The 10,746-nt window shown below is 57.3% G+C and overlaps 1 protein-coding gene across 9 annotated transcripts in view; it reads right to left on the bottom strand.

Moving 5' to 3' along the window:
• Nucleotides 1-371: 371 nt before the first annotated feature.
• The window catches only part of IL4R (interleukin 4 receptor), a 37,484-nt gene continuing 27,109 nt past the window's right edge, over nucleotides 372-10,746 (bottom strand). For all 9 annotated transcript variants that reach the window (XM_048224671.2, XM_026515648.4, XM_026515649.4 and 6 more), the window contains exons 6-10: nucleotides 9,765-9,921; nucleotides 7,053-7,149; nucleotides 5,267-5,345; nucleotides 3,832-3,881; nucleotides 372-2,965 (exon numbers count right to left, since the gene is read on the bottom strand). In XM_048224671.2, coding sequence (XP_048080628.1) covers nucleotides 1,426-2,965; nucleotides 3,832-3,881; nucleotides 5,267-5,345; nucleotides 7,053-7,149; nucleotides 9,765-9,921 — 1,923 coding nt within the window. In that variant the 3' untranslated portion in view covers nucleotides 372-1,425. The remainder of the gene's footprint in view (nucleotides 2,966-3,831; nucleotides 3,882-5,266; nucleotides 5,346-7,052; nucleotides 7,150-9,764; nucleotides 9,922-10,746) is intronic.

Genomic DNA, 10,746 nt, shown 5'->3' with positions numbered 1-10,746 from the left:
TGGAAGTCCTGGAGAATTAATGCTTTTGGAAGCAGCCCTCAACCAGACAGAAGATGGTGGACAAGCGCCCCAGCTCCCCCACCTTTGCAGGGATGCCGTGCGTGGCTACCCAAGGCTCCCGAGGGGTGAAGGTCAGTTGCCCAGACTAGCCGTGTCGGATAACACACCCTTTCCTGCCTCCTGACCTTCCCTCACTTCCCCCCGCCCCAGCAAGGCGTCCTGGAATCACCCGCTAAAGCAATGACCTCCACTTGAATCCCTGTCTCAGGCGAACCCAAATAGAGACAGAAGGTTACTTAACCTCTTGGACCTCCATTCCTCTGGATGGAAAGATTCAACGAGTTAACAGAGATAAAGCGCTCACAACCAGGTCTGGCATACTGTATGGTTGTTTAATAAATGGGCGGGGAAGGAGATAAAGAGCCTTTATTTATACAAAATTCCACGCCCTCCTGTTCCACCCTCCCCAGCCTAGACAAATACCAGGCGATAAAATAATCTTTGAGATGGAAACAAGCATTACTCAACCCGAGGGGAAGGTCAATGTGCAGGCTAAGTGTGCCTGGTGTGGTCCTTCTGGAATGCCCAGCTTGGCCGGGTCACCGGATGGGAGCCACGCCTTCTGTCTGGCCTCTCCGTGGCTGCCAGCAAGCATCTGTGGGGGCAGAGAGCGGCCCCAAGGTGGCTGTGTTTATTCTGGGGATCCCATGCTTCATAAGAGCCCCTAGTCTTACAGTCGTGTGGGAACCTGATGGCGACTTGTTGTGGCTTGGCGATCACAATTTTCCGTGTCTTTTTGTGTCTGTTGTCCACACTTGACAAAGCACTGCCCCGCCCCCAGCCCAGATCCCGCCTCCAGTGTCAACCCTAGGAAGGTCTGTTGAATGAATGGGCATCCGGGCAAATGACTTACCCTTCCCGGACTTCAATGTCCCATCCATTTCCCAAGGCCTCCCAAGTCCTTCCCGCACTGGCTTGGTTAGTTTCTGGGCTCGGTGTCCAATCCACGGGACAGCAGCAGCTGATCCCAGAACTGGGCACGACAGGAGTACCAGGGCGAGGAGGTGGACAGAGCAGGCCTGGGGGGGCATGGCAGGGACAGCACCCTGGACAAGCTGGGGACCGATGATGTGGCCAATGGCTGGTGCGCAAGCCGAGGTGCCCAAGGAATTCCTGATCTCTGAAGCTGCCTCTGTCCTGCGCCACCCACTCCCATGGGACGTGCTGAGCCCGGGCCAAGGCTGGGAGATGGGGTGGGAGGTCCGGTCTCGGGACCCCCGCGTCAGACCCCTTCACAACTTCATATTGGGCTTTTCCAAGTCTTTCGTGAGTCTGCCAGCCCAGCCCCCCTCCAGGGGGAGGCCTGTCGTGGGCATGGCTAGGGCCCGGCCCGCCCCTGTAGACGGCAGCGACGCGAGGACACACCTAAGAAGCGCTCGTGCACGTGGGCTCTGTGGAGAGCACGGCCACCCTTTTGGGGGTCTGGTTTGAGCTCTGCGCATTGCTGGGGGCAGGCTGGAAGGACAGGGAGGACTTGCCCTCCTCTGAGACTCCCGAGGGTGCCAGGGAGGCTGGAGAGAGGCTGGCCTCCAGCGGAGCCCCACCCGGCAGGGCGTCTGGGGCCCTCAGGGGGCTCACCAGGGGCAAGGACCTGTCCCCGCAGCAGCAGCCACAGCAGGGGCTGGGCACCATTTGGGCCTGGCCACGCTCCTCCTGTCCGTGCCACTGCTTCAGGTGGCCGCACAGGTGGCAGGTGAGGGCCGAGTAGACGATGCTGCCAGCCGGGTCGTCCCTGAAGGCATCTGTGGCCTGCTCTGGGGCCAGCAGGGTCTTGTGGCTGTCCCCTCCCTTCCCCACTGGCTCCACACCCAGGTGCCCTGGGGTGCTGGCTGCGAGAAGCGAGTCCTGAGGGCCGCGCGGTGGCTCCACATCCAGTCCAAAGGTGAACAGGGGGATAGAGATGGGGATGGGGGCCCCAGGGCCGCCTAGAGTGAGGCTCTGGAAGGGTTTGTAGCCCCCCTCCCCATGGCTGGCCTCGCCCCCAGATGTCCCTGGGAGCAGGCTGGAGAAGGCCTTGTACCCCGCTTCCCCGGAAGGGCCGAAGCCCGCCACCCCGGCGTTGGGGGCGTTGCCCTGCCTCAGAGCGCCTGCAAAGTCCCGGTAGCCGCTGCCGGGGCCGGGGCCAGGGGCCGGGGCCGCCTGGTGCTGGAGGACACTCTGACGCAGGATCTGCTCCCAGCTCTCCGGTGGCTCCGAGGGCCGGGGGGCGGAGGGGATGCCGGCGTCTTCTTCCCCGGGGCGTTCGGCCAGCTCTGGCTCCAAGTCAGCCTCCCCGGGGGCTAGGGACTGGCCCAGGAGGCTGCCGAAGCTGCGGTACGCGGGGTTGTCTGCGATGACGGGGGGCATCTCCAGGAAAGCCGGGCTGACTGGCCGCTGGGTCGGAGAGGCCGGAGGGGTGGACTCGGGGTGCACAGGCTGCTCCCGGCCCTGGGGCGACGTCTCCTGCGGCCCCGCCCCTGGGAACTCAGCCCAGCGCCCCTGGGAGCCCTCAGTTCCTGCAGCAGGAGGAAGGCAGAACTCCTCCAGAGCCTGTGGGCAAAAGCCCCCGGTCTCCCCCCCGAGAAGGTCCAGGAAGAGGCTTTCCGTCAGCCGGGCCGCGATGTCTTCCCTGCCCTCCTGGAAGCTGCCCCCGCTGCCCTCGGGCGATGGGCAGAAGCTTCTTTTATCTTCTTCCACCTCCTCCTCCTCCTCACTGTCCACCGGGGCCTCAAAGAGCTCCACACACTGCACCACACTGATGCTCTCTGGCCAGAGGACGGTCTTGCTCACCTCCACAGGGCGCCAGGCTGCTTTTCCAGGAGGCTGGAAAGGCGCGTGTCTGGCGGTCTTGGAGGACTCCTCGTCCCTGTCCACGCCGTGCTCCAGCAAACAGGGCAGGAGCTTCGTAAGACAGCTCTTCCAGTGTCTGCGAGAGCAGAGGAAAGTTTGCTCAGGATTCAGTTTCTCCGCGTGAAAAACTCCTATTCCCCCTTCAAAGCTCAGCTTTGAAATCATCCCGGACTGACGGCTGTCTATTGCAGACGTGCCTCCGGACTTCATCACCAATGATCTACCAGTCTGTCTCCACTGCTACCCTGGGAGCCCCTTGAAGGCGGGGCCTGTGTTTTATTCTGGAATTTCTGGAAGCCGCACATCACCTGGCAGCTAATACAAACTCAGTCTGCTGAATGAGGAAACGTCTCTGTCAGGGACGATGATGTTTAAAATACTTGTCAATTTAAAATATCAATACCACCGCCTAAGTTATGACTGTGGCCGTGGAGTCCTAGGCTGGGGCGGTGTGCTGGAGCCCCCTGCTGGGCCAGCTATCAACCCTTTAGTGACTGGCTTGTGACAGTCGGGGAGGCCCTGAGGGAGGAGCTAGTGATGGAGGTGATGGGAGGCCAGGGTGGTGATCAGATACTCAAGGATTCTAGAAGGCGGCTATCTGCCAACCAGTATGTAATTACGTCAACATTGTAGCCACTGTCCAGCTGGTGACCTCTATCAGCCTTGCTCAGGCCAGACTGCACATTTCCAAGGGGGTTCTGCATGGGCCTGACCCCCCCGCCCAGTGAAACTCAGGGGGCTTAGCCACCATGCCCACCTCCCCAGACCACCCCTCCTCCTGCCACCCCTCCAAGCCCGATATCACAGGACAAGTGCTGAATGCTAAGGAGGAAAAGGCACACGTGGAGGTGGGGTGGGACCCCACTCTTCAGGTGGGCCCACTGCCCCAATTCCAACCCCTTCCATCTCCACATAGGCTGTGACCCAAGTTCATATACATACGGGCACTTAGCGGATTCCTGGCCTCGGGACCGCTTCCCCCACAGTGACACCTAAAATACAGAGACAGCCAGTGAAACAGGCAGAGAGGCCCTGCAGCCCAGCCTGGCACAAAGCGATGTCTGCTGCAAAATGGCGGTTAGTCTTGACATCACACCAGCCGGAGGTGCGATCGGGTCACTTCAGCTCTCCGAGCCTCAGCCTCCCGGGGATCAGTGAGACTGTCCTGATACTAAGGTGCTGGGGCTGACGGTAAAAATGGCCGCGGGCCTCTGAAGCTCCCCCCACCCCTCGAATCTGGCCTCGCCGGGGGACTGGCCTTGACCGAGAGAATGCCGTGGAAGTGACACTGTGTCAGCCAGCTCGAGGATGACAGACACGGCTTAGTCACCCCCATGCTGCAGGTGAGAGTCAGTCAACTTCCAGACCTCTGAGTGAGGCCCCTGGGAAGGGGCCCAGCCCGGATCCCTCTGCCCGCACCACCGCATGGAGCCCAAACTGCCCGCCTGCCGAAGCAAGGGCTCCATCAGTGGTTCTTGTCTCTGAACTGTGGGCCGATTTGTGACACAGCGAAGCTGAGACTGTGAACAGCAGGTCCTACTGTGTGTAGGACCCCATGATATCTACTTTATATGTATTGGCTTCATGAATTCCAACGTAAGTTAGGTAAGCACAACTACAGCCCTCACAAGGAAACTGAGGCTCAGAGAAGTTAAGCAACTTGCCCAAGGCCACACTGCTGGTAAGCGGCAGAGCTGGGGTTCAGAGCCAGCACCTCTGGACTCCAGAATCACTCGGGAGATATGAGGACACTCGGCTATTCTAGACAGGGCCTGGATGCCCCCTTCCCTCCCTCCTGAGAACCCTGATTGCCCCGGGAAACCCCACACGGTCATCTCGTTGGAGAAGCTGGCCCACCCCTAGCTCGGGGGTGGCCATGTGGCTGGTCTCCAGGTATTCCCACTCTGCTACTGGTGAATGCCCTCGGGACGGGCATGTGGCACCATTCAGACCAATGAGAATTGAGGAGAGATTTGCTGGTGCGTTGGGGGCAGTTTTCTGCTCATAAGGGGAAGATACAGGAGCCTGTTCCCCTCTCTCCCCCACCTTGTAGCTTCCTGCCCTGGTATAGGCACCTCTCCAGGAGATGACACGGAGGTGACCTCATGGGTCACCTCCTTCCAAAGGAGGTAAGAAACCAAGGGACCAACCCAGAGGAGCCCTCTCCGGCTAAAAGAGTAGCCATGGGAGCCAAGGGGTGGGGAGCAAAGGCCCCTGGGCTCCTAGTGACCACACGAAGCTGCTGAAAGCCTGGAACCTTCCTGACTTCCCATGGGCAGTTCCAAAAGCCACCAGAGATCCTTAACATCCCAGCGGCTTTGAATCCGATCTCCTGCCGCATGCAGTCCAAAGCACCCTCCCCAGCCCCCGCTCCTACCTGTGGGTCCTGTATGACTATGGCCACTAGGGGGCTGTGGGCTGGGTTCGGAATCTGGTCCCACCATCCTTTCTTAATCCTGAAAAAGAAAAGGAAGAGGTATCGGACGTCATGGCCAGGCTGATGCTCCTTCCATGACGGGGTCTCTGACCACGCTGAGTGGTTCTCGGATGTCTTGCCCTAATCCCATTCTACAGAGGAAGAAACTGAGGCCCAGAAAGGAAGTGACAGCTGGACTGTGGGCAGAACAGCCAGATTCACACTCCAGGAGGATGGAGTTCCTGACGTGGCCGCCTCTGTCCTTGGTGGGAACAAGTCCCAGGAAATCAGGAGAAACCCAAGCGGCAGACAGAAAATTCTGGGTTTCCCCATCAGCAATCCCCTCCCTGGGGCGGCCGACGGCAAGGTGCCCAGGAGAGGCCTGGGATGGTCTGAGAAGCTGAGGACACCCAGAGAAACATACTTCCTCTCTCTGCCTAGGTCTGTCTGGAGCCACAGAGTATCTGGCGCTGGGGGGGAGGTTCTCAGATCGCCTCTGATTGGCCCCTGTCCACTCCACTCGATCGGGCTGCATGCATTTATTGAGCACCTACTATGTGCCACTCCCTGGGCCAGATGTTGGGAACACAGCAGTGAACAAGACAGACAAAAATCCCTGCCCTTGCAGAACTGACCTTCTAGAAAAGACAGACATCAGCCATAGCTACTTAAGTGTCACGAATAAAAATAAAGATGACGGGGAGAAGTAGGGAATGGAGAGCGTGATCCAAGAAGGCCTCTCAGAGGTGACTTCTGAGCGGCGCCTGAAGGTAGAGTGGGAGCCACAGCGCTGCCTGGGGAAAGGGCCTTCCTGGCAGGAGGGAGGACAGGCGAAGAGGAAACTGAGGCTCAGAGAAGGGGAGACGACCAGCCTGAGGTCATGCAGAGCCATCGGTGACAAGACATGAAGAGGGGAGCCTGCATTCCCTACGCACTAGCTGCGTGGCTGCAAAGTGCAAGACTCCTTCTCTCAGCCAATCCCCAGCCATCGCTAAGCCTTACGGGGCTCGCCAGGGCTCGCCAGACCCATTTCAGAGATGGGAGAGCTGAGGCCGTGAGACACCAGGATTCCAAGCGCCTGAGCTCACTAGAAACAAGGCTTCTCTACCCTCCCCACCCACGGTGATCCAAGACTCTCTCGGGACCCATGAAATACGCTCCTTTAACCTGCAAAGGCGGGACCCAAGATGGACAGAGGGTCAGCTTCTCGTTGGCCACAAAGCTACCGAACTCCAAGGTCAGGATCTGAACCCAGATCTCCAGACTCCGTCGGGGTGACTGTCTAGCATGCCTCTGTCTACTGCCACGTGCCCCGAGTGTGTGGACCACACCCTGGGTCCCCAGGGTGACCCTTCTCCCTTCTACCAGAGGAAGGTCCTTCGTCAGCTCATTCTTCCCCATCAGGCCTCAGCTCAGGTGGGCCTGCCTGGCCTCCCCATCCAAAATAGCACCCCAAACACTTCTCCCTTCGCCCTGGTAAATTCCCTTCAGCACCCAGATCGCTATGGAAATCAGCTGTGGTTACTGGTTGACTTGGCGTCTTCTGTCTCCCCACAAGGAGCCCACGGTCCTCATCAGCCTCGTTCTCGACTCTTGCCTCCGTGCCCCGTGCACAGTAGCTGCTCCGTAAATACTTATTGTTGAACGAAGGGACCGGAAGCTGACAGGTCAGAGGGGGGCTTCCCACCCACCGCACACCCCGGGGCGGCCGGCTCGGTGGCGTCGGGTGCCGAAGCCCAGGACTCACCTGATGATGCTGACGTAGCAGGACAGGCAGATGGCCAGGATGACAAGGCAGGAGATGCTGATGCCAAGCGGCAGGTGCTGCTCCCAGGGCTCGTAGTCTGGAATTGGAGGGAAGCCGTGAGCCTGCATCGTGCCGGGCACCACCTGCTCGATGCTTCCCAGAGCCAGAGACCGAAGCCTTGGGAAAGGGTCGTCTGAGACCCTGCGTGAGCTGGCCGCCACCAAGCTCTCCCACCTCATCCCCTCCTTCTGAGCCCTTGTCACACGGCCGCCTCACTGTCCCCTGCTTGTCCAAAGCTCGGTGCCACCCCAGGATCTTGAACTTGCTGCTCGTTCTTTCCTGAAGCCCAGAGGTCAAGAACAGGGACTCTGGAGCTGGACGACTGGAGTTCAAAGCCTGACCCTGTCGTACCCTTGTGGTGACCCAGCTTCTCTGGGCCTCGTCTGTATACTGGGGTTAATACACCACTATGTCATAGGCTTGTCCCGGGGATTACATGACGTAATACACAGAGAACTCGGAATAGGGCCCGCCCGTCTGGAAGCCTTTGCTGGTGAATGTATACAGCTGGCTCTTACTTCACGGTCACCTGCTCCAGAAAGTTCCCCCACGCCCTCTCTCCTGCCACCCCCTCCCCTCCCTCCATGCCCTCACCCTGCTTTATTTTCTCCCCGGACCTACTGTCATGTGGATCGAGAGTTCTCTGATTTATTTTTTTCTTTGCTTATTTTCTGTCTCCCCTCCAGAATGTCAATCCCACGAGGTCAGGGCTTTTTGTCTGTTTTGTTCACCGCTGACTCCCCAGGTTTGAGCCCCAGGCATGCAGCAGGGGCTCGATGCAGATATGTGGAAATAACGCAGGAGCGTCCAGCCCCTCGTCCATGTTCCCTACAAGCCGTTTCTCTCCCTCTCTCTTCCCTTCCCCAGGTCAATGGTAGAATCAGATCAATGTGATGCAACTCCACCCAGCACTTACCGTGTGCCGGGCGCTGCGCCGCGTCCCAGAGGGATACACACAAAGCATATCCTACCTATGGAGACTGCAGCCCATACATGGGTCAAGACACAGCCACGGGACGAGATGAGCAATGCTGAGGGGGTGTGGGGGCGTTTGACTGGGGTACCCACCAACGGCCACTGTGCCCAGCACCTTGAAGACCCCTTCTCTCACTGAATCTTGACAACAGCCCTTATTCCTCTTCCATGGTATAGACGGTGCTTGAGGCAGCCCTCCTACCCAACAGCTACACCCACGCTTCTTTGCCAGGGAGGGAGCAATGTGCCCCCCCTTGAGGTTTGGGCCAGTCATGATTACCCTATTCTCCTTCCCAGATGTCTGAGCTTCCCGCCTCCCTTGCCACTGGGAGAGGCTCTGTGACAGTCCCGGCCAATGAGATGTAAGGGGAAGTCCGCTAGGGAAGCTTCCGGTAAGATTTTTGCTTCCTGATAAAAGAAAGAGATGCACCAGGTACAGTTGCTTGTGGCGGCCTTTCGTTTCTCTTCATCCCTGGGGGAGGAGGGTGTGTGCGGCAGCCACGTTGGGGCCATGGGGTAACAAGTCAAAGGATAAAACGCTACCATGCTAAGGAGGACAGAGGGAAAGAAGACAAGCCTCTGGCGGGACATCACTGAGCTGCTGTATAAACTAGAAAAGGTCCCCAGGTAAGACTTCATCTTACATGACATAATTCAATGTTTCTGTTGCAAAAAGCCACGAGGAACAGTGTTGCAAAGAGCGGTTAGGGGAGGCAGCTACCGAGTGAGGGACTGATGTCCCAGAATCCCTTGCAGCTACGTGTGGCCATGTGACTGGTTCCACCAACAAAATTTGAGAGGAAGTGATGTGTGTCCCTTCTGGGCTCGGGTTTTTTTTAAGAAGCAGCTGTGGTTTCTGTTCCCATTCCCCTTCTGCTGGCTGGATGCAGGTGATGGCAGGGCCCTAGAACAGGGGTTCTGAACTTGGGGGTCCACAGATCTCCAACAAGATTGCTGATAGAATCTGGGGGTCTGGGAACTTGATGGGAAAGAAATGACCTCTTTATTTTCACTAGGTTGTGACAGCTCGCATGGCCTCCCATTAGGGATGGAGAGAGCAAAGCATAATTGTAACAGCATCAGCCACTCGGCACCAACAGAAATCAACGAAATATCACTGACGCTCACCTACTCTGAAAATGACGGTATTTAGAAGTACCACCAGATCTTGTTTTTACGGTGCTAATAAAGAAGCCCATATTCCTAGAGAGCAAACATATTTTAAAATATTTTCATAACCTCATTTCATAAAGTTAGTTTCCCTTGTCATCCTACGCTTTTTATTTTTTACATCTGAAAATCGTATCCCGAGATGGGGTCCACAGGCTTCCCCGGACGGCCAGAGGGGTCCATGACACACAGAGGGTAAGAACCTTTGTCCTAGGGAGTGAGGGAAGCACAGGGAGGAAAACCAGCCACCAACCTGCTAAGTTCATGCTGGACTGTTCCGTGAGCAAGACATACATTTCTCCTACAGTGTTTCTACAGAAGTTGGGGGCTCATTTGTTACCGCAGCCTAGCCTACCTACCCTGACCGGTACACCAGGTCAGTAGTAATCCTGTCACCCGCGGTCAGAGGCACTCGACACAATGGAAACGTGGACGCTCAACCACAGGAGGTGTCTGGCCACAGCGAGCCGACGGGCCCCCCGCTCACGCCTCCCTGCGGATACTCACAGTTAAGCCACGTGGTGCTGGGGCTCCACTCACTCCACAAGCTGTTGTAGCTCTGAGCCCAAGCCCTCACTCGTGCGCTGTAGGAAGCTCCAGACTTCAGGGTGCTGGCCGCCACACGGAGGGTGGGCCCCATGTAGGTCACGTTATAGACTTTGAACTGGTAGAGGACAGGAACACGTCAGTGCGCCAGCTGGGGGAGAGGACGTACCAGCTCCCACCCCAGCCGCTGTCTCCTTAGCTGAGCCCACGGTGTGTAAGAGCCACCAGCCTGGGCAGTTGGTTAGTCCTCCACTTTCAGGTCTTTCTTTGCCACCTCCACAGCTGTGACCAGAGTCAAGCAAGAGGAGTCAGAGAATTGGCCCTCACCCCGTTTCCCCCCACCCCCCCAGCTCCCTGATTAGCTATATAACAATACTGGGGCAAGCTGAATTTTCGTTTTCTCATCTGCAGAATGAGGGTAAGAGACCCTACTGTCACTTTCTAGCTGTGTGACCCTAGGAAAGTGACATAACCTCTCTAGACCTTGATATGATCTGTCTGCAACATGGTGATAATAGAAGTCCACACCCCCCAGGGGTTGTTGTGAGGGTTAAAACAGGTAAACACAGAGGACGGCCTGGCAGGCAGGAAGCATGACAGAGACCTTTCTACAGCACAGAAAAAGTCACTATGTCCCTCTGTCTCCTCTGTGGGCTCTCTGGAGCCTTCATACTCAAGCCCAAACTCTGGCCTAGAATCTCAGCCCTGCTCCAACTGCTGGGAAGGGACTTCTAAGACCTGTTAGAAGGTAAATGAAAATTAATATGTGTTGTTTGCCATTTTTTATGTTTTAAAAAAAAAAGACTCTAGGATGGCCCCCTGGTCCCCATCTTGTATCACACCCCTGTGTAATCCCCTCTTCTTCAGTGTGGGTGGGACTTGTGACCTGCTCCTATTCAATAGAATGAAGCAAAGGTGATGGGTAGGTAGGGACCACACGCGC

The sequence above is a fragment of the Ursus arctos genome, unplaced genomic scaffold (genome assembly GCF_023065955.2).
Source record: "Ursus arctos isolate Adak ecotype North America unplaced genomic scaffold, UrsArc2.0 scaffold_2, whole genome shotgun sequence".
NCBI lineage: Eukaryota > Metazoa > Chordata > Mammalia > Carnivora > Ursidae > Ursus > Ursus arctos.
The sequence above is the reverse complement of the archived record's forward strand: the minus strand, read 5'-3'. Positions and strand labels throughout refer to the sequence as shown.